This window comes from Coffea arabica, chromosome 5c (assembly GCF_036785885.1).
Source record: "Coffea arabica cultivar ET-39 chromosome 5c, Coffea Arabica ET-39 HiFi, whole genome shotgun sequence".
Taxonomy (NCBI): Eukaryota; Viridiplantae; Streptophyta; class Magnoliopsida; order Gentianales; family Rubiaceae; genus Coffea; species Coffea arabica.
In genome coordinates, this window is record NC_092319.1 from 49,084,641 (window position 1) to 49,111,537 (window position 26,897).

Here is a 26,897-nt window from a genome sequence, read left to right on the forward strand (position 1 = left end):
AGATTTTTGAGAAACGATTACGTTTGGCAATCTGGTCCCTGTTCTCAGAAAATTAGAGCCCACTTTTTCAGAATTTGCAACCAATTGCAAGGCACAAGTCATGTACCACAACAAACCAAACCATTCCATTCACCAGGTAACAAAAGCTGTACATTGATCTTCTAATATTTTGGACTTGGCAATCTCAAGTAAATGCTAGTGGTATTTGCCAACTCCAGAGAGAGTCTTTTCAGTTCAATCCATTCACAAAGGAGACCAAGACCATACAATAGAAGTTCTTCCATGCAAAAATGGCACCTATGGTGAACGTTGCAGCTGTCACTCATTTGTACATTTGTCTGATACAAAGTCGAACGTCTTCTCATCAGTTAAGGCAAAGATTTCATCAAAAAAACCCGTTCTTCAGTCTGAATCTTGTAAAAGCACAGAGCAACAAGGGACTCTCTTAGGGGTTGTCGCTGTTACAAAGCTTGCAGACATTTTTGCTTTTCATCCACAGATGCACACCTGCAAGCATGGTGGTAAACAACTTTAAATTCTTCTTCATCTGAGAGTCCATCTTCACAAGATCATGACTTTGACAATGGACATGACGGCGGAACTAAATTTGCTTCATAAAAGCTTCTTCACCATGGGGATTCTTGCCATATACTGTGGATTTAATTCATGGAGGCTCACTAAATACCTTCAACTGTGTTCTCATCTTTTCTCTTTGTATGCCTAAGTTACAACCCTCAACTCCATTAGCAATGGCGGCATACAAATTATGTGAACTAGACCTAATCTGAATAAATTTTTTGATGATACAAAACTTGTAACCAAATAAACTTATTTGCCTTCAATTGTGATTCGATTGAAAAAACTGGAGTCTTAATTCTTAAACACTAAGTACTTAAAACTTAATGCTCGTATTAAGCATGCATAGAAAGGGTGGCTACCGACTCTGTAAAGACAGTAGTGTATAGCCCATTAGGGCTTTGGTTCAGAGAGACTCGGATGTTCCAAATACAGTTGCACACCAAGAGGTTCACTGTTCATGGATTTGATTGGGGTTATCAACGGAGGTTGCTGCCACTGCTTTGTGTCGGTAGGAATCCAAATGAGTTCAGAATCTTTGCTTGTACTAGCCTCAGGGAGAGCACGAAAATAGGCTGTTATCTCCCACCTGCAACCTATCAGAAAGCGAAACAGTAATAGCATTGGAAGAACCAGATTTCCAATTCTCTGGCACACATCACATGGAAACTAAAGGTACAAACCAGTCAAAGATCAATACATGCATCAAAATCTCACGTACAAATTTTAGTAAATTTCGCAGTTAACATCGCTATTTGAATCATCTAGACGTTGCTCAAGCGTAAAGCACATTAGTATATTTCTCCCCCATCTTTTCATGATTGAGTTCGAAGGTTGGTAATTTTCTAAGCTTCATTAGTATATCACACAACGCATAAAATTTTGAAAAAAGAAAAAAAGAAAGAAAGAATCCAGACTCACCTCGGGGAAGAAGCTTAGTAAGAGACTCAGAAACAGGAAGCTTGATCAAGAATGATCTAAGAGAAAACTCCAGGTCAGATTGTTCCACCTTGGAACCGTAGGAAAGGTTTAAATTAACCTTAAAAACAAATCTCTCAATGGGGAAATCCTCATTATCAAAGAAAATTACCACCACCCTCTCCACCAATCCCTGCATGGCAAATTTAGCACAGTCTCCCTCAGTTTAAGAAACGTAGAAATTTAAGCTGCCCCCATCAAATAAATTAACAAAAAAAGACGATACATAAACCATTTTTATTCTTCTTTTGCAGGGGTGAGTGAACTAGAGAGAAAAAAAAAAAGAACCTTTTGTATGAAGGGAAGAAGCCCATTGACAGAGGAATGGATGTAATCTCTAAGCTGAGGATGTCTGGCTCTGTGAACCACCACATTCATGTATCTCCGCCTCTCGAAAGCCCCTTTTCGAAGAATTATTCCATTTTCAAACCCCAACACAAATTTACCATTACTCAGTGAAGCAATTCATTCGGCATTGAAAAATCAAAAAAAAAAAAAAAAAAACTTTGTTCGTTTTTTTTTTTGGAGTACCATGTGGATAAACTCCTTTGAGGAAAATTATGCAGGAGATAGCAACCTCCAGAAATTCAGTTAATATTCTAGCAGCTTCTCCTGCACCTCGAATATGAAGCGGAAAACTATATGAAACAAGAATTTTTATAACAAAAAACCAGAAAAGAAAAGATTAAGTGTCGGAGACCATTTTTATAGACTAACCTTGGGGAGCCTTTGCTTGATTATTATCCTTGCGCTCCATCAAAAAAAAATTTTTTTTAAAGGAAAAAAAGTTCAGCAATTCGCCTCTTTTCTTTTCGGACTCAATTCTGTATCTCCTTCTTACGGTCACAGGCGCGGCGTATTCAGCAAACTAGTAGAACTAGTAGAGAGAGAAGGAAAAATAATAATAATAATAATAATAGAAAACTGCGTCGTTTTGCTCCAACACCTCGTTGGGTGTAATTTCAAGGGGTGGTGGGGGTTAAAAGCGTAATTTAGCTCATGTTAAAGTAACAAGTAAAGTACTCCGTACCCGAGCCTTTTGATGAGGTTCGAAGTCTAAAAATAAAACCCTGCGGGGGGAATCCAGGGTTGGATTGGTAGACAGGAGGGCTTTCCAAAAGGCAGCTGGGTGGCGGGCGGCGAATGGCGATGGAGGAAGAGAAGGAGGAGCGAAAGGCGGAGGCGAAGCCTAGAAAGCACAAGGGCAAGCACGATAAGCCAAAACCCTGGGACGATGAATCCATCGATCACTGGAAGATAGACAAGTTTGATCCTTCCTGGAACGAGACCGGCATGCTTGAAGTCAGCTCTTTCTCCACTCTCTTCCCTCAGTACAGAGGTCTCTCTATTCTCTTCTCCTCAAAATTACTTTACTACTAATTACAGAGGTCCCCCGATACTGAGCATTCACTGTTGTTGGGTTATTTTTGTAATTGTTGGTGAATTTTGCAGAAAAATATCTGCAAGAATGCTGGCCCATCGTAAAAGGTGCTCTCAAGGAGTTTGGGGTTGCATGCGAGCTCAACTTGGTGAGTCTATTATCCCCGGGGGAGGGGTTTGTAATTAGTCTTCTGTTTTCTACTACTTGAGCTCGTATGAATTGTTTGTTTAGCTTCTTTGGGGAATTAGTTTGCTAGGCTCTTGTGGATAGAGTATACCACTTGTTAGCCTCTGCTATTTGTAACGTTTTTCATTTCGACTGAGCCATATGGTTCCCTGTTACCTCTTGTTTGTATCTTACACATTTTTCCCCGGTTGGCTTCTTTTGGGCTGTTTGTGCGGTCAGGTTGAAGGATGCATGACGGTTTCAACAACTAGAAAGACTAGGGATCCCTACATCATCATTAAAGCCAGGGACCTCATTAAACTTCTGTCAAGAAGTGTTCCTGCACCTCAGGTCTGTTGGCAATCTCTTCCTTTTCTGTTACTTTACACTAGTTTGGTGTAAGGAACTACTTTTTATTGGCTTTGGGTCTTAGATATTATTAGGTGCAATATTTGTTCTCATTAACGGCTATGCACATGCACAACATCGGTATAATCCTGGAGGATCACACCGCCAATAAATATTCTCCTGTGCCGAAATTTTATTTCTGGTATTTGACCTCAACTGATGCATAAGTTCATGTGCAACGTTTCTGAAATTACAGGCAATTAAGATACTGAATGATGAGATGCAGTGTGACATCATCAAGATTGGCAACTTGGTTAGGAATAAGGTTCGTATTGTCTGATCTGCTGAAAGTTATTGCTGATGATATGCATATCTCATGTTTTGTATGGCATTCGGATCTTTTTACATAATTCTTATGTATTGTGGCTCAAACTGTAAATAATATATAGGCCACTAAAATGGAAGTGCTAGAATTTTCAAAGACACTTGCACCGTGTCTCATATCAGTATCTTGCAGTTACTATCCCCCTCTTCCCTTGAGCAAAAGAGAATGTAAAGATAAGGAGAAAGGATTATGACGTTTTAAGACAAATAGATTTTGAACCTCAACATTTTATCAGTTTCTGGTGCTGTCAAAGCTAAAAGACCTAATCACATTAAGCTGCATATTTTCTGCACACAAAGACCTTGTCAAATCAGTTTTTTTATGATTGTTGCAGGAAAGGTTTGTCAAACGACGGCAACATCTAGTGGGCCCAAATTCTTCAACACTGAAGGTTTGTGGTAAAAATTAGCTCTGATGGATTGCAATTCTGCTTTTTTAAATGCTAATGCTGTGTTGCTAATTATAAAATTGCAATACAGGCGCTAGAGATCTTGACTGGCTGCTATATTCTTGTCCAGGTTTCCATCTAACCCCAATTTACCATCAGTCTCTGTTTTCATCATGCAACTTGACCTGTTCTTGTCAAAGTGAAAGTCATTAGTTCAAAGCTTTGAATCTTTGAAATGTGTAGGGGAACACTGTTGCTGCTATGGGCTCGTTTAAAGGTCTGAAACAAGTTAGGAGGATTGTGGAGGACTGTATTCTCAACAAAATGCATCCACTATATCATATCAAGGTTTGACTCCTGAACAGTTTATCAAGGTGAATTTGCTGAATTTCTTGGTTGTTCTTTGTTGGTTTGTACTTGAGAATCTCATTATGTACTTCCGGTCCAACCTTCATTCGTGATAGATCCTCATGCTGAAGTGCGAGCTTGCAAAAGATCCAGCACTTGCAAATGAGAATTGGGATAGATTTCTTCCAACATTTAAAAAGTAAGCAATGATTTATTCATGTCAGCTTGTTCTCTTGTTACTCAATCTCAGATTTGATTTATTATGGTATTTTTCCTCAATGTCATTTTTAGGAAGAATGTTAAACAAAAGAAAGTTAAATCAAAAGAGAAGAAGCCATATACTCCATTCCCTCCATCACAGCAATCCAGTAAGGTGAGTTGAGTTGTTAAAGCAAGAACCTACATGGATAGACATTGTGGAGACTTGATTTTGCTTCTATAAAGAGATTTCTTTTTGGTTTTGTTGATAGAACACTATTGGTTCAATGAATTTTAGTGTGCATCGAGTCCGCTGAACCCACCTCTTTTATGTTTGCTCAGTACCATATACCTGTTTGAGATAAATGATGAGTAAAATAATAGTTGCGTACTTATAGTCTCGGTGATGAATGATAAGCTGCAAATGGTTATAAAGCAACTGTCTGCAGTGTTTATCGACTCTGGGGCACATGATGCACATCCACTGCAGAGAAAAGCCAATGCTAAGACGATTTTCCTGCAGTCTAATTTGATTAATTTCATTGTAGATCTTCACTTTCATTCCCTGCTTAAGGTGATTCACGTGTACCCAACTATCCATTTTATGTTTTGTTTTTCAATTTTTTCAGATTGATCTACAGCTGGAAAGTGGTGAATACTTTTTGGCTGATAAGAAGAAATTGGCAAAGAAGTGGCAAGAAAAGCAGGAAAAACAGGCAGAGAAGACAGCTGAAAATAAAAGACGGCGTGAAGAAGCATTCATTCCACCTGAGGTTTTCGTAGTGACATATGCTGCTTATCACTTAGTTTAGGTTAACCTCTGCATTCTAAATGTGAGAATTCTCACATATTGCTATGTGCTCATATTGACAGGAAGTGAAGAAACACGGCTCGCATTCTCCCAATGCCGACAGGCATGATGACGTGTCCGCCATTGCCTTGTCTTTGAAGGTAATGCTTTTATTTGACTGCATCAACATTTCTCCTGGACTGGATGACTTCACCACACAAGCGTCATTCATTATCTGACCTTGGTTGTGATGCAGAAAAAGGTAAAGGAGTTTGGGAAGAAAAAGTCTGCAGAAAAGATTGATCCTCAGGCCTACATTGCAGCTGTTGGCAAGCTATCGGCGAAAAAAAAAATCTGAACACAGAGATTGACGAGTCTTGGACCCGAATTTATGTCGCCGTCCAACTACTATATAGAGAGTCAATGCTGACCGAAGTGATCTCTATATCATCACTGGCTTGGAGCTCGTTCTCCTTAAATTTTGATTTGCTGGAATTTGTATTTTTTTAGGTGAACGTAGTGTCAATCTTGTGAAAGAAAATGAAGGAACCTCTACTATGTTTGATTTTTGATCCTCACGTCTTTACCTGTTTTAAAACCAATAGTCAATTTAATGCATGGTGTAATTAGCAGGATTCCGCTTAGCTCTCAGGTTTGGCGGTAGTTTTGCAACCGGAGGGCGGATTGGATAGCCACAGGCCAGAATGCACTCACTAATAAATAATCTAGGCCGAGGTAGGTCCACATCATTCATGATCCAGACTTTTTAACAATTTTACCCATAATTGAAACACAACCACCACCTGCATAAATCGCTATAATTGATGCTAATTCAAGGAACAAAAATTTTAAAATCAAAAGACTCTCGTCGCTATAGGCATGTAAAAGTAAGGCAACCTGCAGGACTTCAGGATAAGTGCAAATTGTTAAAACAAAATAAAAGTATAGTCTCCGAGTTGACATGCTACTATACTCGCTTTCCAAATCACCTTACAGTTTATCCTCATAGTCAGAGAGTGGGGTGATCTGCTCCTTCAAACCCTTCCTCTTGCGAATAACAGCAACGTGCTGAGCTGCTTGGGTTCCAGATTCCAATGGATCAGATGGTATCATGTCCCAGTGATCAAACACACTTTGTGGGAAAGCCTGGCCTGAAGTAGCAGCTCTCAAGCTACTTGAGAACCCAAACGACTCAATGACGGGAAGATATGCCTTAATGTTGTAAAGTGGTGTACCGGGCCTCTGCAATTCCTCAAACACATGTCCCCGTTTCTGGTTCAGAACACTGTAAATGCCACCAAGAGCTTGCTCAGGAGCTTGGATCTCTACCAAATAAACAGGTTCCAAAAGCCGCGGCTTTGCAGTAAGCTGGGAAGCATATATAACCCTTCTAGCGGTGGGAATAACCTGACCTCCACCTCTGTGAATTGCATCAGCATGAAGGACAACATCACGAATTTCAAAGCATATGCCCCTCATGTTTTCTTCAGCCAATGCACCTTCCCTGGAAGCCCACTGGAATCCAGCAACAACAGAATCTTTAATTTCATTCAGGTATTGTACTCCCTTACACATATCAACCACCATGTTGGGGCCAGTAGTCTCAGGACCAAAGCACCAAATTTTCTTCGCAAGGTCCTTGTCCCACCCGAACTCTTCAGACAAAATCTTAGCGCGATTCTTTGGATCGTCTCTTGTACCAATACGCCCATCATCAATGGCCTCAGCAAGACCATCCTCCATGGGCCTGGCTTCCATGTAAAGGCGATTGTGCTTGTTGGGTGACTTGCTCATAACAACACGGCAAGATTTTTCTAGTACAGTCTCACGGAAGGACACAACTGGATCAGACTTTGAAATTTCAGCACCACCCATGAAATCTTCTTGCAAATCCTTCAAACATATTTCAAGGTGAAGCTCTCCTGCACCAGCAATAATATGTTCCCCAGACTCCTCAATAGTACATACAACCATAGGGTCGGATTTTGCCAAACGTTTTAAACCTTCAACCAGCTTGGGAAGGTCTGATGCAACCTTGCACTGCACGGCCACGCGCACAACAGGTGACACAGAGAACTTCATTGCTCTGATAGGATGAGCATCAACTTCCTTCTCATTGGTCAAAGTGGCATTCTTGGTGATAAATTGATCCAAACCTACCATAGCTACAGTATTCCCACATGGCACATCCTCGACAGTTTCCTGCTTCTTACCCATCCAAATAACAGTTCTCTGTACATTCTTAACATACAAGTCCTTTCTCTCTCCAGGGACATAGTTGGGACCCATAATTCTTACCTTCAAACCAGTTGAGACCTTGCCAGAGAATACACGACCAAAAGCAAAAAATCTACCCTTATCAGATGCTGGAATCATCTTGGAAACATAGAGCATAAGAGGTCCCTCAGGATCACAATTTCTTATAGCATTAGCGTAAGGATCATCAAGAGGTCCTTCATATAAGTTCTCAACGCGATACCTTTGAGCTTTAGAAGGAGATGGGAGATGGAAGATCATCATTTCCAGAAGAGCATTACTGGCAGGAAGCCAGGTCTGCATTACTCGCTTCATCAGGGCCTTCCCCATCAACTCTCTCTCTTCAGACTTCATGGTGACACCCAACTTCTGCAACATAGGCCACAGCTTATCTTTCTGATCATTCATGCAGGTGTTAATTATCTGTTTGATAGGTTCATAACAGAACTGAACAAAACCACGCTTGCAGGTGGGAGAGCCAGTATTTTTGGTGGTCCATCTTCTGGTTGCAGGGTCAAAGAAATTCTCCCCCCAGAGCCTTTCCATCATCTTGGACTCATCAACACCAAATTTGGAGGCATACATCTTGGCAAAGTTGGTAAGAGTAAAAGCCCAACCATGCAACCCAGCAGAAAAAGCAACTGTACCTTTCTCCGGGTAGACCTGGACATCACCCAGGAGGGGATCTTCGTATGTAGCCATGATAACATTTGCATTCTCAATGACTCTTTGGAATGTCTGGTAAGCTTCTTCTCCATCAACCTGGAGCTCAAGGAAACACCTATCCATCTTATTTACCGTCAAGACTGGTCGAATCCTTTCACCTAGTGCTTGCCTCAGGACAGTTTCTGTTTGAACACACACACCTTCGACACAATCAACCACAACAAGTGCTCCATCAGTGATACGAAGAGCAGCCGTGACTTCAGACGAGAAGTCAACGTGGCCGGGAGAATCAATAAGATTGATCAGGTACACATTCCCTTGTCGTTCTCCCTTGTAGTTCTTCAGAGCCTCATCAGACATCTCGTAGTACAGTGAGATACCAGTGGACTTGATGGTAATACCTCGCTCAGCTTCATCAGCACGAGTATCTGTCATTCTAACATCACCAGCAACTTCTTGGGCAATGATACCAGCAGCAGCAACAAGGGAGTCCGTAAGAGTAGATTTCCCTACAAGGAACCAAAATTTAGCAGTAGGTCCAGGCAACAAATTGAGCATCAACATGACTATTATATCTACCAATGTATATATATGTAGCAACAATCTTTGAGAGCAAGTTCATGAAAAGCTTTAATCATAAAACAATTACAATAAACAGATGAACAAAACTCTGAGAAGAACTTCATACCATGGTCGACATGAGCAATAACAGACATGTTACGAATGTTATGCTTCAAGTCCATAATCTTACGAAGCTCTTCAGCTGTGAACTTCACCTGTAAATTTCAAACATTGTTTCTCGTCACAAAAATGTTTAAGCAACCTACAAGGCTGTTAGAGGATTGAAATAAGTGGCACACTTACCATTTTGACACGTTTTTATTTGTCCCTGTGATCCTCCAAATGCCTAACAGTAGATAATAAGTATCAGAAATTAGGACATCAATAATGACAAATTATTAGACCTAAATAAGCTGGCAATCTCAAAAAAAAAATAAAAAAATCGATAAAATAGCAAAAGTTGTGAACTCAAACAAATCTTGAAGACTACAGACAATCAAATACTACTGTAAACACTTCCAGCAGAAGACGAAAGCCAGATTGCAGACTTTTCTCATGTGGTCTGCCCGGTAAGTACTGCAACACCAATTTAATGTGAAAAAGTCGTAGGAATCAGCATAAAAATCGGATGAAAGAATCTGGTCCTTGAGCTAAATATTCTAAGTTAACAAGGACTGCTGTCAAGGCCTCAATAATATAATACTAAAAATAAATTAGTCGATAATTACAATAGATAAATTAGATAAATAAAATTAGAATTTAGAAGTACGTAACGTTCAACTATAGTGATTTCTAACTAAGAGAAAGTAGTCCCCAAACACAGCATCATAATTTAGCTAATTAAACGGGAAAAGGAAAAAAAAAAAAAAGGTTACAGCTCCGAAACTAAATTAAACTAAAATAGCACGTTTTGATTCACGTATCAGCGAACAGACAGCTCAACGATCGAAAAAGAAAAAAAGAAAAAAGAAAAACATTGATCTGATGAGAAGCGAGCATGGTATCAACTATCGGACGTGTACAATCAAGTTTCAGAACACAAAAAATAATTGTCATCCAAATTTTACCGGTAAATACATGATGAAATCGAAGATGCTTAGGTCAATAATCAAATAAAGTTATCCAAAATCTCCTACTAAATCGCCATGGGGAACAGAGAGAGGTAAAACGTAAAACTACATAAACAGCTGCAATGTCACAGCGAAAGAGAAACGGCTCAAAAGTATAAAAAAGAGAACGTAGACGATCGAAAAGACTTACACAAGAAAGAGAAGACGAAGAAGAAGACGACGCCGGCGGCGGCTCTCGGTTGGCTTTGGCGGTTGAGACCACTAATCCTCACCACTCTCAGCTGTTAAAGCCCTGGTCCTACTACTGGAGCTACTACTATATAAAGGGTTTAGATGATTCTACAAGTATTATTTCCCCACCGGTATTGTTGTTCACTCAGTAGAATCAAATACTTGTAAAAAGGAAGACAAATAGCTTGCGTTGCACCGGATTTCCTCCTCCTTTTTGTTTCAGGTCAAAGCTTAGTTACTAACTAATTCCGGTGAAAATAATCTGGTCAATGAACTCTTCTCTTCTTTATTATTATTATTTTTTTTGGGGCGGGGGGGGGGGGGGGGGGGGGCAGAACGATGACATTAGTCAATGGATCCATTAGGTAATCGGTCGGAAGAATGGTGGCAGTTTTCTTACCAAAATTGAAGAGAATGTTGTTGTATAGTAATTTGACATGAATTTAGATGATAGTACGTTTTATGTAGTTCGATCTACACTCGAGAGAGAGAATTGTGTAATTTGAAGAGGCCTATCTCGATTGCATTTTAATATTTCACATTTTTTACCGTCGTTGTTTTTATGAATTCTACATGATGTCTCGAATTCAGGGAGGGACTATGGTTTGGTAAAAACAAAAGACCTCAGGAAATGTTCGATGACGATTTTGCTTGAACCCGCAGTGAATATTTTGAAAGGAAAAAACCCAAAGAGAGAGAGAGAGAGAAGATTCGAGAAGCGTGCACGTTCCAAGAAATTATTTGTTGAATGGTCTTTTTTTTTTTGTGGTATCTACTGACGAAGTATTAATTAATGATAATTATCATTAAAAACAGACGGACTAGACTAGTAGTACCTTCTGGCGTCGCGTAAGCAGGTGGAAAATCTTCTTATTAAGCAGCAGTAGCAGTATAATTTTTCACTCCAGCTGAAGGGCATAGGAACGTGGCGGTGGTGTAGAGAAATTCTGGTCTTACTTAGGCTGGAATCTTTTCCTTGGGCTCCAAGCGCCGCGATTTCTTGTCTTGTGTCAAACATCCTCAACAAATTCGACTATTATATTATCCTTATAGTTCCATTTTGCCAACCCCAAGGAACAAAAGGTGGCGGCTGTATAACTTGCGCTCCAAGCTTCAGAAATTCTGGTCTGGTCAAACAAGCATCCGGCTCTAAATCCTACCTTGGCTGATTTACACGTACGCCTCCTATTTTTCTTTCACTCTATCTGTTTCGCATAGCCATACAGCCGCCCTTTACGATGAATCTTTTACGCATACCTTCTTGCAAGACACGAAAAGCAATTCTCTCTATAGTATGTTCCTGCCCTCGCTCCACATGAATCTAATTTTATATCATATTATTATTTTTGTCACGTAGTAAAACAAGGCTCAATTTGGCAGCAGCATCTATGACATGCTCTATACGATAGAGACCTTGACATGCAAGTTCTGTCCAGAGGGCCGAGACCAAGAGGGCCGCCAAAGACTAAACTTGTGGTTCAAACCCAAGGCAGGCAACATTTTTGCTTTTTAAGTCTGTAATGCATCTCCAACAAAACTGACAAAGATGCACCAGCCTTCCCGTTTGCTATATATGACAAAGTTGGCAACAAGATATTCATCCAGAAACGAAGCATCCCATCCATGTCGTGGAAGGGACATTAATTGAAAAGAATCCAGAGAAAGAATAATGCTGTTCCACCAATCTAAGCAAAGCCTCATCAAGCTGTCACAATTCACATGACTAGGAAGGACACCAGATTGCAAAACCTACTCTTCTACTTATTTGACCTTCTTGATGAGGTTAGATGTTCGGAATTCAGCATCATCCCTGATGAAACTCCACCAAATGAAGGTTAGAGGGACAGTTGTGGCGTGCCAAAGAGCATGTGCATCAACATATCCTTTATATGGAGGGAAATCATAAATCTCCAGAAGCATTGCCAGACCACCTCCTACAACCACAATCCACAACTTCCAGCGCGAAGGATGATGAGTCACGCCAGCCCACACTGCCCAAACAACAAGCTGAGTGACAGCCATTACAACGCATACTTGCATGTTCCAACCTGAAAAGAAAAAAAAAAAAACATAACAAGTTATAATCGTTTCAAGCCAGAGAAACTGATAGCAACAAAATGCAGGTGAACTTGGTAGGGAAACCAAAACCAGGTGGTTCATACCATAGTCCATTTTGTAGTTGTTGAGGTACAATATATGGGTGGTTATGAAAGCAAGAAGAGGTGCAGCAACCATGACTCTGCCAGCCTCATCCCTAACGTTGAAACTTCTTAATATGGCCAAAATAAGAGAGTATCCAAGTAAGGCCACTGCTGATGAGTAGTCCAGCCTCTCTGTTAACACCACATCCCTGTGCATAAACAGGTCAACATGTATACTTAAATTGTTGGTGCAATAAAAGCTGTGGTATCTGCTGTAACCAAATACTCCTGCGCAACTTGTACAGGATCAGTGGTCAGCGACACAAACAGCCCAATGAAAATGAAGAGATTAAGATGCGTAATAGGAGAATGCACTCTCTGCCCCAAGTAGTCACTCACCGACTGTGGAAAACAGCACTCCAGAACCATGAGTTCATGGATAATAATGCATAGATGTGCCAAAGGCCAGTAAAATCATAATATGGTTGCTTGTCTTGCTTTAGCGGCAGCTTGTAGTGAAGAAGGATGAAGAAGGACAACCAACCATGGAAATGCATTGCAAGGTTGAGGGCAGAAAAGGCTACAGAAACAGGCTCCTGAACCACAAAAGACACTTATTCAGATGCAAAAAGAAAAACAAGGGTCACAGGCAGCTTCCCTCTGAACAATATTTTCATTTCCCATCCACATCGTGAACAATCAATTGCATTTACTCGCCCCCTTGAAATCTATGAAACCTCAAAATTACTAATGCTGTGGAACACGATTAATGAAAAGATTAAGTTGTCGCTAAAAAACATCCATACAAACCACAGGACTTGCTTTCAGAAATTGGTTAGTTCTGCACTAAGCATACCTGTAACTACCGAGGATTAATAACTGTCATCTAATGTTAACAGGGTAAAAATTGTTAATTAATTTATAAAGAGTCCCACTGATTTCATCAAGTACCTGAATGCAATTTAGATACGGCTGTTAACTCTTACAATTCAATACTTAAATGGAACGATTCAGTAGAATTAACAGTTTCACAGAGAAATGCAAGAGGCAACTATACTTCAGGAGTATAGGGCAGATTGCATGTTCTAAAAAATGCAAAATTTAATATAGAAGATAATTAAGTTTCCTTCCATCTCCAGATTTTTTTGTTGTATTAGGTCTTACAGTACAAAATATTACAAACCTGAAACCCATACAGACGTCGGAAGGGCCATTTACCATGATATTTGACAGGCCCTTGATTAACTGCTGCTCTTTCTTTTTCTCTCTCAACCATGCAGTGGTAGCGGCAATCACTTTGGCAATCCCATTGTCTCCAATGCAAGAAAAGAGGTTCTTGCATATACCATGGGCCATCAATTGAAGAACCATTCAACAGGAATTTACAATTTGTAAAACATCTTTCTCTGACACATCCTGTAGTTTCACATTCTCTGACACAATCCCTGAATCCCTCAAAACAAACGCACCTCAAGAAATTCAATATATGTATTTCAATTGCATTTCCTACATTCTTCTAATTTTGCAGAAAGTAGTCCAGCGTGACAAGGCTAGCAAGTGCTCAGAGAAACTCACACCATCCGTGAGGAAGCATGACAAAATAACACTCATCTTTCTAAATAACTGGACTTAACTTTTTGGTAAATCAAAAGAGATAGAAAATGCATATAATAACAGAAAGCAGTGTCCTATTTTAACTGTATTGTACATGCTACCATGCCAGAAACTTGTAGCATCTCAAAGCTTGTGAATGACATACATGAAAAAAGCCCATATGACGAAAGAAGCACAATAAAATTTAATTCCAGTAAGAAACTGGACAAAATACAAAAATACTAATGACATGGAACCATTTTTTTCATCACTTCAATCAACTTCAGAACCATAAACACTTGCAACGAATTGTATTATATGGATGAATAATTAATGAAAAGACTAGGTTACTCTTCAAAAATTTTCAAAAAGTGTCCTGCACATCTATCTTCTAAATTAGGATTCAAGGATGAGGGTTTTTTGGTATTACTTTTCTTTGAACTAAAGTGATTTTAAAGACTTCTCTTCGAAGGACTTCAGCTGACCAAGGAGTGATGTTTTAGATCAAAGAAAATAAATGAAAATTTATGTGATGTAAATTTCATAGCGATAATAAAGAAATGGGGAAAGATTACCTGTATAAGGGGTCAGCATCACCAGCACTAGCATCAAGTACTCCCACAAGACAAGGAAGCACTATAATGAAGGTGATCCACCGACAATCCACCATCTGATTCAGAGACTACTCCAAGTCAGGAAGTAATTCTAATATGAACACAGGAGATGGGACAAAATTCAGACAAATTAAAAGATGTTTAAAGCTGAAATTTAACAGTATGTAGAGATTCCCTAGATAATTTCTGTTATTCACTCCAGTCATATTTCAGTTAATGAACAAAATGACGTAACTATAGGAGCCATCTATAAAGCTCAACCATGTAGCATGCATGAGAGCACAAATATAGCAAAGAGAGTTTACAGTTGTGGCTTATTGGAAGTGTCTTACACAGAAGAAGAAAGAAAAACAAGTTAAAATGCACAAAAGACATTACCAATATCCTATTAAGCCCATCTATCAAAACAAATTCAAGTATCCAATTATCTTGAAAATTTTAGAATACTGTTCCCTTCCAATGCCTCATTTCAAAGGTCAAAACACCTAAACGCAGCAAAAAGGCATAGAACCTTAAAAAAGTCATGCCACTTTTAAAGTCAATTGTACTTCCCGTCCTCATCCACAGAACTCTAAGTCTATTGAAAAGAAAAAACCACAGACAAGCAAGATTGAAAGGCATGAAATAGGAAAAACATACATAATCTTGCCAACTTGTTGCATAGTTTAATTATTTTCAAGCTATACCCAAAACTGAAATAGTGGATCAGTAGTACACGCTTTACAAGATGAACTAACTTATATCGATGCTAAGAAGCTTCATTGTGAAGGTCCCAATTTTATAATCTTACTTAAATGTAATGCTAATAGCATGCACAGCAACTAAGTTTGCTTTCTTAATACTTTCAAAAAATTTCAGGTTCTGGATCATTTTTCTAACTTCTCGCATTTGGGAGCTCAATTCCAACCTATAGTGCTATTCAATCAATGCTTATTGGGTTCTTCAATTTAGATATTCAAACAACTACTATCCTTATTACATTCACAAAAACAGCAAAGAAAGCTCAAGCATCCCTATTACATTTGGCTTCAGCTCATATCCTCTTCAACATGACACATACCCAATCTCTTAACCAGCTCACCAAGGAAAGAACTGTCAGGCCGACTGTCATCCATACCATACTCTTCATGAATTTACTCTACTTCCCAAAACTAATCCAAGGGCCTTTAGTTCCAGCTAATAATCACAAGGCTTTTATGTTAGAGGTATTTTTCCTATAGTGCAACCCTTATCCACCTCCAATATCTATTTGATTATAGTGATGCTGCAAAACTACCAATACAACCATAATGACCTGTCTAGATAACTGTTGTTGCAGAGAGAAAGAAAGAGGTCAGCTATTAATACACTCTGCTTACAACATATAAATAAAAATCATGGATCCGTTCTACCATCCACATTAGTCTTATCTTCTATGCTCGTACAGATACTATTATAATTCTCCAAGAACGAACAGCAGTTTACATATAGGCCCCGGGAAGAGATTTAGAGAATCAACATTATTATATTGCTACCCTAAAAGGAAGTAAGCAGAAGTTTTTTCCTTTTCTTTTATTTGATTTTCCCCTTTTTTTGGGAATTCCTAGAATTGGCATCTAGCAGAAGTTTCCTCAAATCCGCCACAGCCGACAGATCAAGAAAGTTGATAACTTTTCCGCATAACCTAACTTCGACAAATTTAATAATTTCTACAAACTGAGATGCGAATATTTAATACAATATCAATCTTATGAACCAAAACTATCCCAGTAAGGGCCACTTCATCTGAGAGAAGCCCAAAAAATTTAATCTGAAGATTTTCCATAGGAAGGATTCAATTTTGAGAGAAGCCCAGACGGCGAAAAAAATGCTAAAATAGATCGCCGGACATAGATATGGGTGTCAAAGATTACCTTTCGACGATAAATGCAGGCACCAAAAAACAGAAAGCCGAAGCAGCATGCAACGATTACTCTGCTGGTTGTGCCTTGTGCAAAATTTTAACGGGAAAAATAAAAATTTTGAAAAAGGGTATGGACGGAGATATGGGCCGTGTTACTGTATTGGTTTTAAAAACCAACCTATCACATCCCATACTAGGAGTTAACCACAAATAGTGGCCCAAATTTAAACCGGCGCAAATGTATTATTTATGACCCTGTTTGGGAGCGTGGTGATTTTGTTAAAAAAAAAATACTTCTGAATGATAGAAGTAATATTATCCCATAAATTTCTTTTAGTGTTAAAAAGCACTTTTAAGAAAAGAAAATTAAATTTGGTGTTTTAGAATAGTTTCTGTGTTTTAAAGAATAAAACATAATATCTAATCATTTTGTCCTATAAATACGTTAATATGTTTACAAGATTTATAAGTTCACATTAGCCAATGCAATAAGCACTCATATGCATGCATCCAAACAACACACTCAAACACTCACTAAGTACTTTTATTCAAAGTACTATTAAGTAAATTATTTTTTAATAACCTACTGCAATTTCAAATGGATAATTAGTAGTAAACAAAGTAGCACAATATTATAGGCACTGCCATTTTTAAGAATGTAACTCCATATCTTTCATGTATTTTTGCAAAAAATAAATAGAATAGAGCTAGAGTGTTATTACAATAATTGAAGTACCATTACAAAGTTCAAAAAATCGAAACACGTGAAGCAAAAAGAGAAAGTTGTAGTTGTGTTTAGATTCAGAGATTTGACGAAATATTTGAAATTCTTGATTGTGTAGATTATTCGAAAAGTATTTAGATTTGCAAATCACTAATTATTGTAGTGTTCGAAGTAAGTTCAAATAATAATTGCATTACAAACCTGAATAGCTCCAAAAAATCAAGTAATCTAAAAAACCTATAAAGACACAAAAAAAACTTCAAAACATTCAAAAAAATTTCAAATCTTTCATCAAAACCCTCAATCCACATGCAGCATAACAAAGCTATGGATTTCAAATATTTTGACTAACGAGACAAGGGTCCAGTCAACTTCCAATGATCAAAGAAGAGATGATATATATAATGAGAAACTTCATTCACCTATAAACTCTAAAGAAACCATCTCTCTCTCTCTCTCTGACATTAAACCTAGTTAGATTGTATTCGTTCTTTTTTTCTCTTTGAGTGGTTGGAACCAGAGATTGGCAGAAGAAACTATCAGTTTACATATTTAGTTAAGAAAGAAAAATTATTCAAGATAATAAGCCCTAAGTCCAAATTCACACTTGGAATCTGAAAATTGCAACTTTGATTCTAGTATTTAAGTTTGTAAACCTTTGAAAGTAAAAGTTAATTATAGCTAAAAATTAAATATATGGAGTCCAGAGTTAATTAAAAATTGCAATTTTTTTTTTGTTTTTATAAAATTACAAGGAACCCGCGATATACTTGGAAGAAATTCATATGTAGTTTTCTAGACCAATATCTCACTAGCTCGATTGCAACTCAATCCACTATTTGGATTGAATATTATTTAAATTAATTTGTTAAATTAATACTATAATACTTTTTGATGTGATGCAAGTAACATTAAAATGTAGTTATAAAAATAAAAAGTCGATGATATAAATAAAACATATATTTTCAAATAATACTCTATCCAAACAACGGTATTAGCTAATTTCAAACGTTGTATAAGTTTCAACCTAAAGCTGCAAAGTCATCAACAGTACTAACAGCACAAGAGATCAATGCATCAAAGATATGGACTTAATACATGTGAAGCTAGGGTTCGATCTGATTTAGCCCTCCTTTCTAGATACTATGCTCTTCATCGATCTACTTGCACATATTCTGAACATGATTTGTCGTGTTCTATTAATATATACCTGACTTCTTTATCTCTGTAATTGTAAATACGTACTGATCACAACGACCTCTTAATTGGGTATAAAATGAAGACAAAGCTTCAAGCGTTCATGCAAGTCGAGCATGTTTGGAGAATTTTAAGACAGAGACCAGTCTCGTAGACAGATGATCGATTTTGAAGGCTTGTAGCATGCGCAGATCATATCATCGCATTATTTTGAACCCGTCCAAATATTGAATATGTCTGCATACACAATTTATTTTCCCAATAAAAGTTGTAACTGATGTACCATTAATTCTTTTTGGTACGTAGTTGATGCGTGCAATCAATAAATGCACCCTTATTCTTTTAACTAGTTTTTGTATCATCATGCTCTGGCAAATTTCTTTTTGTACTAATTATTAAGTATCAAAAGAGGGAGAGTTCTAGCTAGTGACAACCATCCTTTTATAGAGAAATTGTTCATCACCGCTTTCAGTTCATAAAAATCTATTATTATGCAAGAGAAATCGTGGTAATCAATCATGCACATTGGATTGATATTTGTGTAGAAGGTGTATTATATATAGTGGTCTCCTGCTTCACTTCTCGACTCGTCACAATGAGATTTGTAGACTCGGTTTGGATTTAAGTTCATAGCGCCAATAAATGTTCTAGTAACGTACGTAGGCTTGAGGAAGTCCAAGGAAAGGAAAGGAAAGGTCAGGTTGAGAGTTGGACAAGTATCCAGAGACCAATTCAAGCCAGGCACACCAACACTTTTGCCCGCTGATTTCTAACATACATTAGTTAAAAATTAAAATGAAATCAACCACACAAAATCCACAGAAAAGAAAAGGACATAAAACATAACTTCAGGCTGCTAATCAGGTTCTAAATCTGAAGGGGCCGGGAGGGATACCATCAAGGTTAAATAGATCAGTATTTGTACATCAAATCAAAGTAGCTAGGGTGGGATTATAGACTCAAACATTAATTAATTTCTACATAACATATATATAAATGCCGAGCATTATTATATTACTTTTAGTTTAGGTCACAAGGCAATTTAGGGTACTGTTACTAATCTTCAAAGCGAATAGCAATTAGAAAAACGTCGGACCGGCACCAAATTCCACCATTGACCTCAGCTCATCCCAGTCGCCATGTTTCAAGAAATCCGTCGCGTCTGAACTGGCAAAGCTTGCATAAGATGCAGTAGTTGAGGATGGAGCTTGAGAAAACGAGCTTAACTGGCTCATCAGCAGCTGATTTGTAATATCAACGTGGCCAAGCCCGTGAACACTATTATTATTATTATTATTATTATTGATCGAGGGTTTCTTGTCATTCTGTCTTGTAATTGCTGGAGCAACGTTAGCACTGAAGCTAATGTAACTTTGCGTAACATTATCAAACTCCATGCTGCATGTTTTGGAGCTTGCATCGACTGCATTGCTCAGTCGCTTGCCCGATATTTCTTTCCAGTCGGGCATGCACTTCCTGTACGAAACATTGCGCTTGAATATTCGACACAAGGTCCATACTTCCTGCATAGTTTTTAAATCCCATGATATTAGTATATATTACAACAAACACAACACTGTATAGATAAAAATGCAACTAAAGTGAATTTATTAGTAATCTAGTATGATGAAATTCCATTAGTTGTAATGAGATCATGATCAGTAGCAAGCAAGCCAGGTAGGTTCTTACAGCTTCTTGGGCAATGTTTTTAGCATCAATGTGCTTGGTGCTTTTGATATTGTCATGTTCAGCTGGAAGGCGAAACTCATGCATCATCCAATCAGTTTTGGTGCCTTTTCCTGCACTTCCACGATAGTAGACCAGCGACTTCTTGAGACCAATACAGTCACGACCTTCTCCACCGGCGGAGTAAATAGGTCTGTCTATTCCAGTGGCCTTCCAAAATCCGGACCCCGTCACTCTATTCGGTCTGATGCTGTTCCTATACTTTCTTCCTCTCTTGCAAAAGAAGTACCATTCCTTGTCTCCCACAGTACTCGCTTCTGAAAATGTAATAGTTAACAATTATCCGTAAATTAATTAGCAGCACAAGATCAAGAGATCATAATGAAAGAAAGAATATGCATGTGCATGGTGGAATCAACTGGATATTAGAGGCATAATTCTCTCATGTAGTTTCCACAATCTACTTCTAAGTTCTAGAGCGCTACAAAACAAGAGCAGCAACTATGAATGGAAGATTGTTTGACACTGGTGATTTTTAAAGAACTGCCACTAAGAGAGAAGAAACTTCAACAAATGGCGGTTGAGAAAATCAATAGCTAGCTTGGAGCCTCGGAGGCTCAGACTAAATAAAACCAATCTTCTTCTGCTCTAGTGAATTATTCTACGTCGATTAAGTCAAAGTGAAAGCCTTTGCAAATTGCAATCTTTATGGCGAAACCGAAAGGTAAAGCAAAAATTATGAAGAAAGAAAAATGCATATGAATTTCTTGTGGCCGGTGCAAATATATCAAGCTACTTCGTATCTGATGTATTCTCATTATTGGAGGTCATTTCTTGTTGGCCTGTACAAATACATCGAGCTACCTTGTGTGTGATCGATCACTTCTCATTTTTAGGGATCATTTTACAGAGAATGTATCTTTACTCTCGAAAGTTGTGATATCACCAAACTGGTCGTTGAAAAGACCTTATTCTCTTGCAGTCTTTGATTTATCTTCTGGATCTTGATTTGTTTTGAAGCATACTACAGGAAAGAAAATATTGAAAATAGCAGGAAAAAAAAAAAAAGCACTATCTTTTACAAGCTAAATCATACTATACCGTCTATGTTTTCATTTCTCAAAAGGTAGCCAAGTTTTATTAGTTTTGCTGGGCAATTATTCTATTATGAAACTGCATAAAATTATACAGATCACGGAAAGTTCCCCCTCATCCGCCTCCCCCCACCCCCCGAAAAAAGAGAAAAATTAAGACCCAAGACAAATTAAAAACCTAAGCTATTATTATTGATACCATATATAGAAAAAGTGAAGGATATGAAAATAATCTTGTAAGTAGCTGTAGTATGACTTACTTGGAAGATCCCATGGATCATACTTGTAGATGTCGATCTGTTTAATGAGTTCAAGACTGATAGGTTTCTTCTCAACTTTCCTTCGGAGATAGAACCCTACAAGTTCTTCATCGGTAGGATGAAACCTAAACCCTGGAAGAGGAACATCATCATCTTCATCTTTGCTATTTGTTGTCACTACGCTGCTCATGGTTTCCATTTCCATGGATTCTTTACAAATTTGGTCTCCTTTTTAATTAATAGTAAGGAGATATGATGCTCTCTTTTGATTGATCCCTCTGTCTGTATTGACTTTATATGTGATGGTTAACTTTTGACGTTGGAAGTTGGAAATTGGAAGAACATTCTTGTTCTTGTTGTGTGTATATGTACAAAGAAAAGAAAAGGGTGATGTAACTCGTAAAGAGTTTTTCAGATGGTGTGCTGTGCTCGGTCAAGTCTTGAGTTTGACTTGTTTGTTCCAAAGAAAGAAAGGAGATGATATTACTTTCCTTGAAGAAGTCTTCAGTCCACGATGTGCTAAACCACAAGTTATCCATCATTGTGAAGACTTGAAAATACGTAGCAATACAAATCTAATCAAAAAGAAAAAAGGAAAAAAAAAAACAGAAATGATCAGATCGGAGTTAAAAATAACCGAGATCACACATATTCTGGTCAAAGGAGTAGAAGTACAAATTTGCTGCTTGACCCCGGATACTCGCACTCGCACTCTTACTCTTAACTCTTGTGGTTTTAAGTTATTGCATGTGGGCTGAGCTGCTCTCTCAAATTCGAGGTGGTGATGACCATTACCTACCATGTATTTCTCCATGGTAGCACCGGTTTTGACACTGCACTTGAAAGATGAGATGGAATGACGCATAATTTCCGGAGTTTCAAAAATTACTCAGATTTGGTAGTTAATTTAACTGAAAAAATTGAAGTCCAAGATTTTGAAATTTGTGAAGTTATGGTCTTATGGCGGGTACAATCCTGCGTATGTTTTGTCAGCAGGGCCAACAACTACCGGTGACTCGGGTTGCAAGGTTAAAATTGATCATTAAAACGTGCGTATGATATTTTGCATGCAAGTGATAATGGCAGTTCCGTGCATTTATAAATCTACTATGCGGACGGGTGGCATGCAGCATTCAGGAGCCATACCATGCGTACTCGGAAGGTTTTCTAATGCTACTACTACTACTTTTTATTATTATTATTATCGTTATTAATTCTTGGGGTTTAAACTAAACACTTTGATCAAACTAGTGCAATTAGATGCGTTAATTATCTGGCCAGATGGAGAGAAGAAGATCAGTAAGTAGCATGCCATTCCAGTGTCAATAATGATCTCTTGAATTATAACTCTCAGGTGCATTAATTTCTTATCTCCTTCTTTCTTTTTCTTTTTGCTTTTTTTTTTTTTAAAAAAAAAATCTCGGTTATAATTTAATTTATTTGTTTAATTTTTTGGTGAAGGATATAAAAGAGGGTCTCTCTTTGATGTAAATTGATATGAAAAAGGGTTAAATATAATGAAGTTGGGAATTGGATGGGTGCAAGCAAGAGCCAAGAGCAGAAACCAGATCGAGGTCAAAATGCGTGGTGGGATACGACGAGGTCTCCGAGGACCTTTCTTCCTTTTTGCCGTAAAAAGTCAGCACAGTGAAGAGTTGATTGCTGTCTTTGGATTCTCATTAGAGTTTCGAGTTCTCTCTCACCGATGGATGGATGGATGGAGTCGGTCTTTTCTTTGATCAGGCGACAAAATTGATTTGTATATGTGTTGTCAGACCATTACCAGTATGGGCATCCAAAGTTCCCAGCTGCATTCGGAATTTCTATTGCTTAGCTAAGGCCTTACTGTACATATAGTGTATATATATATATATATATATATATATATATATATATATGTGCCACTGCTCTAGTCTAGTAGATGATATAGATATAGACAGGCCGATGCCTTCCAGAAGCGCGCGATATTTTGACCCAAGGAGGGGAAGGAAGGAACAGAGCTTCCTTTCCTGGAGTTGGTCTAAGCTCATAAATCCTTTTTCTTCTTTATTCCTCCCCGTAATTCAATAATGTCTTCTTTGACATGTGCTCTTTGTCTTTTTGGATAACCATATTTCTATATTCTATCATTCTGTCTTAATTATGACTTAGCATTACAAATGAATGCGTTCATCTTGGCGTTGAAATTTCTAGAATTTCTATCCCAAACATATTTAAAAGATTGATCTAGTAAAAAGTATAGTACTATCTATATATGTATTAGTAGAATTAAGGGACTTTTTTTTTTTTTTTTTTGTAAGTGAAAGGATTTGGGCGAAAATCTCTTACTACAATTCCTCTTATCTTACTATATAATTTAACCCTCTTTCACGTAGACAGAACAAAATAAAGCAGTGATACAATAAAATTATACTCCCTAAGTATCTTGTTATGGAGTAGAATAAGCTTGCCTTGCAGTAGTAATTACTAGCACTTAGCAGTATGAGCGGTGGCTGCGGGCAAGAGAATAATGTTGGTGACAATGGTATACCTATACTGTCATACAACCGGGGGGAGGGGGGAGGAGGAGGAGGAGGAGGAAGAAGGAGTCAAAAAGACGATCTCATGACGTTGATTTGTGAACCACATGTTTGACGTCTTGAGTCTTGACTGACTGATGGTTTTCATGGAGCGTGCATCTCATGCGCTCCAGTAAAGGTTTCCTTTTTTTTTTTTTTGTCAAATCTCCGGTAACGGATTCATTATTGTCAATTTAGTCCGCAATAGCCTGCAACTACTAATTATTCCAGCACTTCAAAATATTACTTCCTCTTTTTTTTTTCTTTTAAAAATTCAGTTCATATGTTTAAAAATATGTTTCCAATCATGTAAATTCACTCATTAAATATACTAAACAAATCATCCCATGTGTGAATTTGAATTCAATAATGAATCGACACAACATCTATTATCTATGCTAACTTGTGAAACCAGAACGAACCATGTACAGATTCACATGGATGGACTGTTAGACGTTTTCACATACTTCCAACCTTTGTCTTTTGAAGGGCAAGGGTTGCCTAAAAGAAGAGAAGCATATACTTTTGTAGGTTGCCGAAAAATATATATATATATATATATATATACTTTTGTAGGGGCCTTATTTTTTCTATTTTAAATGAGATGATGAGATATGAGGAGTGTCCTAACTGTCAGTGTTATGGAGCATGTCTAGTTGGGTGGCCGTGGAACCCTTGGGCCCGACAGTGGCCCACGTTCCCCTTGACCCTTCTGCTGCTGCCCAACCCAATAGGTCTTAAAGCAAGTTCAATGCTACGACCGTTCACATTTGGAAAGACCTGATCTTCTAAAATTCAATGGTTCAATTTGTGTCATATATCATGGCACGTCATAATTTAGGTTATTAGGTCTTTGAAAATTGAATCTATCCAAGTTTTGGTTAAACACTACTACTACATTTCCTTTTTTTTTTATTTATTAAATCATGGGCCAACGAGTTTGGTTTCATCTAGGACCTGATTTGTTTCGATTGTAAATTATTTGCAAAATATTATCTGCTTATATCATCAACATATTTTCCAATCACCAAAATATCTCGCGTACATCACATTAAAAAAATGTGCTACAGTATTTTTTTTTTTTAAATATTTCAAATAATCTACTGTCCAAACACCCTCATTATCATCATTGTATGCATAATAGTACATAGGTGTAAAATTTAATTATTATACATCAAATGGTCACAGTGCATACAAGATTAATACACAATGTCACATCGAGTGCTATGAGTCAATATTAAATAGGAGGGCCCCCCGGGGAGGGGTGTTTGGGGACGACTCGAAAGCCCACTTGGTTCCAAAATTCTACTCTTTTGAAACATAATAGTAAAGGGGTGCACATTTTTCTTCTTCTGGTCTCGACAGGCTGAGAATGTTCAAAGGACACCACGAATTTTAATTTTCATTGTATAGGCCGAGCAAGTTTCAAGTCATTGTGCGATTGAGTCAAGCTGTGCATGCGAGAAAACCGCAACTTTGTTGGAACCAATTTCTGAATTGTGGAAGAGTAGAGTAGTAGAAGCTACCTCATCTAATCTGAGCCAGCATGCCTGCATGCATATCGACAACTTTTTACGTGCATTGGTTAATTATTGGTAGCTTTGTCCTCCGTACAAATTATTATTACCTCCTCACCTTTCGATCATTTGTTTCCAATGCATGAGTTAATTAATCATCCCTTCCGTTCCGTCGCCGGCCGGTTACGCCCTCCCCACCCTCAAGGAGAAACAAAGAAGAGACTGGAAAATCTCCATGACCACTCTTGTAACCTTTCAACTCTGCCTCCGGGGCTAGCTAGAGATGAAGACCAAGAGCACTACTAGTGCCTATTTTATGTAAACCAACATTACCCCCTTCAAAGCATAGTTATTAAACTCGATCCAACTAGGTGATTGAATCGGTCACTTGAGCTTCAAACTGGACTGGGTCTCTAATTTGGTTGGACAAGGAATTCACTCGATCAAATCCGAACAAATCTGTTTTATCTAGTGGTTCAATCCAAAATCCATCTGGTTTTCCAATTAACCCGATTTACTTTCTTTCTTTTTTTTTTTTTAACAATTGTGAGCCTTTGTTTTTTAAGCAATGTGTATATATGCTTTTGATAAGATTTGTATATTTAAATTAACAATATTTGAGTAGTTAGAAAATTACTATGTTTTAAACAAAAAAAATAAAATAATGAAAAATAATGCTATATTTTTTAAAACGAGTTATATAATTTTGTTTTATTCTTGACTATATTAATTTATTTATGTAAAAGTATGATAAAATAAAATAAAATAGTCTATTAATATATATTTATATTCATTATATATTTTTCTAAGTACAATAATTAGTGTCTAAAAGCACTTTATTATATATTTTATGTGTATTAAAAATACTATTTTATGTTTATAAATATTAAATTATACTCGCTGGTTCAACTAATGACCCACTGACTGAATCGTTAATTCATTGACCCAATCTTTTTGTCGGATTCCTTGTCGAGTAGGATTTAATAACTATGCTTTAAAGTATTGCTACTATTGACCTTCGAAGTACCCAAAATATAAATAAATAAAAAAGTTGCCCGCGAAAGGGTAAAACCGGATGTGATTAGCAATCACTTTTTGAGTAAACTAGGCGAATTTAGCCAAAGCAAGAGGCAAGCAAATTAAGTCATGCTGTTGATGTCCCTTACAAGTTTTGAACAGCCACTCATTTTAATTGACACCACAGGGAAAATTCAACCGTTGGGCTAAAAATGGCTGATTGCGGCCCTTACAGGAGGCAACAAGCTCCAAGAATTCAACAAGAATGGGACC

General features: G+C 37.7%; 5 protein-coding genes across 9 annotated transcripts; 1 reads left to right on the top strand and 4 right to left on the bottom strand.

The window, feature by feature from the left end:
• Nucleotides 1-103: 103 nt before the first annotated feature.
• LOC113690786 (DNA polymerase zeta processivity subunit-like) lies at nucleotides 104-2,432 on the bottom strand. Of its 3 annotated transcripts, none has more exons than XM_027208856.2 (6): nucleotides 2,272-2,432; nucleotides 2,086-2,172; nucleotides 1,843-1,955; nucleotides 1,498-1,687; nucleotides 939-1,172; nucleotides 104-507 (listed from the first exon to the last, which is right to left on the bottom strand). In XM_027208856.2, the coding sequence occupies exons 1-5, from the start codon at nucleotides 2,309-2,311 to the stop codon at nucleotides 970-972; spliced, it is 633 nt and encodes a 210-aa protein (XP_027064657.2). In that variant the 5' UTR covers nucleotides 2,312-2,432; the 3' UTR covers nucleotides 104-507; nucleotides 939-969. The 3 variants fall into 3 exon arrangements, with proteins under 3 accessions (XP_027064657.2, XP_027064658.2, XP_027064660.2); XM_027208857.2 differs by having other exon boundaries at nucleotides 943-1,172; nucleotides 2,272-2,431; XM_027208859.2 differs by having other exon boundaries at nucleotides 104-1,172; nucleotides 2,086-2,166; nucleotides 2,272-2,431.
• A 159-nt stretch (nucleotides 2,433-2,591) lies between these two features.
• Nucleotides 2,592-6,129, top strand: LOC113690785 (KRR1 small subunit processome component-like). Its single transcript, XM_027208852.2, has 12 exons — nucleotides 2,592-2,893; nucleotides 3,007-3,083; nucleotides 3,341-3,451; nucleotides 3,705-3,773; nucleotides 4,168-4,224; nucleotides 4,313-4,351; nucleotides 4,465-4,569; nucleotides 4,686-4,768; nucleotides 4,861-4,942; nucleotides 5,397-5,540; nucleotides 5,641-5,718; nucleotides 5,814-6,129. The coding sequence occupies exons 1-12, from the start codon at nucleotides 2,698-2,700 to the stop codon at nucleotides 5,913-5,915; spliced, it is 1,143 nt and encodes a 380-aa protein (XP_027064653.2). The 5' UTR covers nucleotides 2,592-2,697; the 3' UTR covers nucleotides 5,916-6,129.
• Nucleotides 6,130-6,339: 210 nt separating this feature from the next.
• Nucleotides 6,340-11,392, bottom strand: LOC113690783 (elongation factor 2-like). Of its 2 annotated transcripts, none has more exons than XM_072051579.1 (4): nucleotides 11,178-11,392; nucleotides 9,344-9,386; nucleotides 9,168-9,255; nucleotides 6,340-8,988 (listed from the first exon to the last, which is right to left on the bottom strand). In XM_072051579.1, the coding sequence occupies exons 2-4, from the start codon at nucleotides 9,344-9,346 to the stop codon at nucleotides 6,548-6,550; spliced, it is 2,532 nt and encodes an 843-aa protein (XP_071907680.1). In that variant the 5' UTR covers nucleotides 9,347-9,386; nucleotides 11,178-11,392; the 3' UTR covers nucleotides 6,340-6,547. The 2 variants fall into 2 exon arrangements, with proteins under 2 accessions (XP_071907680.1, XP_027064650.2); XM_027208849.2 differs by lacking the exon at nucleotides 11,178-11,392 and adding an exon at nucleotides 10,301-10,577.
• A 545-nt stretch (nucleotides 11,393-11,937) lies between these two features.
• LOC113690944 (uncharacterized) lies at nucleotides 11,938-16,739 on the bottom strand. 2 transcript variants are annotated; one of them, XM_027209078.2, is made up of 6 exons: nucleotides 16,582-16,739; nucleotides 14,651-14,745; nucleotides 13,666-13,927; nucleotides 12,882-13,078; nucleotides 12,504-12,691; nucleotides 11,938-12,389 (listed from the first exon to the last, which is right to left on the bottom strand). In XM_027209078.2, exons 2-6 carry the CDS (start codon nucleotides 14,743-14,745, stop codon nucleotides 12,103-12,105), a joined length of 1,029 nt encoding a protein of 342 aa, XP_027064879.1. In that variant the 5' UTR covers nucleotides 16,582-16,739; the 3' UTR covers nucleotides 11,938-12,102. The 2 variants fall into 2 exon arrangements, with proteins under 2 accessions (XP_027064879.1, XP_027064880.1); XM_027209079.2 differs by having other exon boundaries at nucleotides 14,651-14,780; nucleotides 16,582-16,719.
• Nucleotides 16,740-19,313: 2,574 nt separating this feature from the next.
• LOC113690189 (transcription factor JUNGBRUNNEN 1) lies at nucleotides 19,314-21,881 on the bottom strand. The gene is made up of 3 exons (XM_027208012.2): nucleotides 21,533-21,881; nucleotides 20,182-20,495; nucleotides 19,314-20,015 (listed from the first exon to the last, which is right to left on the bottom strand). The coding sequence occupies exons 1-3, from the start codon at nucleotides 21,735-21,737 to the stop codon at nucleotides 19,572-19,574; spliced, it is 963 nt and encodes a 320-aa protein (XP_027063813.2). The 5' UTR covers nucleotides 21,738-21,881; the 3' UTR covers nucleotides 19,314-19,571.
• Between the last annotated feature and the right edge of the window lie 5,016 nt (nucleotides 21,882-26,897).

Bases quoted from the DNA above. Each gene is read 5' to 3' on its own strand.
- LOC113690786 (XM_027208856.2), bottom strand. From the start codon at position 2,311: ATGGAGCGCAAGGATAATAATCAAGCAAAGGCTCCCCAAG. The intron at 2,173-2,271 runs GTTAGTCTATAA...TTCATATTCGAG, and splicing joins TCAAGCAAAGGCTCCCCAAG to GTGCAGGAGAAGCTGCTAGA. The intron at 1,688-1,842 runs GTTCTTTTTTTT...TTTGCCATGCAG, and splicing joins TTCTTCCCTTCATACAAAAG to GGATTGGTGGAGAGGGTGGT.
- LOC113690785 (XM_027208852.2), top strand. From the start codon at position 2,698: ATGGCGATGGAGGAAGAGAAGGAGGAGCGAAAGGCGGAGGCGAAGCCT. The intron at 2,894-3,006 runs GTCTCTCTATTC...TGAATTTTGCAG, and splicing joins TCTCTTCCCTCAGTACAGAG to AAAAATATCTGCAAGAATGC. The intron at 4,943-5,396 runs GTGAGTTGAGTT...CAATTTTTTCAG, and splicing joins CATCACAGCAATCCAGTAAG to ATTGATCTACAGCTGGAAAG.
- LOC113690783 (XM_072051579.1), bottom strand. The intron at 8,989-9,167 runs GTATGAAGTTCT...GGTTCCTTGTAG, and splicing joins TATTGCTCATGTCGACCATG to GGAAATCTACTCTTACGGAC.
- LOC113690944 (XM_027209078.2), bottom strand. From the start codon at position 14,745: ATGGTGGATTGTCGGTGGATCACCTTCATTATAGTGCTTCCTTGTCTT. The intron at 13,079-13,665 runs GTTTGTAATATT...TTTGTGGTTCAG, and splicing joins GACGTCTGTATGGGTTTCAG to GAGCCTGTTTCTGTAGCCTT. The intron at 12,390-12,503 runs GTATGAACCACC...TTTTCTTTTCAG, and splicing joins CAACTACAAAATGGACTATG to GTTGGAACATGCAAGTATGC.
- LOC113690189 (XM_027208012.2), bottom strand. From the start codon at position 21,737: ATGGAAATGGAAACCATGAGCAGCGTAGTGACAACAAATAGCAAAGAT. The intron at 20,496-21,532 runs GTAAGTCATACT...TTACATTTTCAG, and splicing joins TGATCCATGGGATCTTCCAA to AAGCGAGTACTGTGGGAGAC. The intron at 20,016-20,181 runs GTAAGAACCTAC...AAAACTATGCAG, and splicing joins AAAACATTGCCCAAGAAGCT to GAAGTATGGACCTTGTGTCG.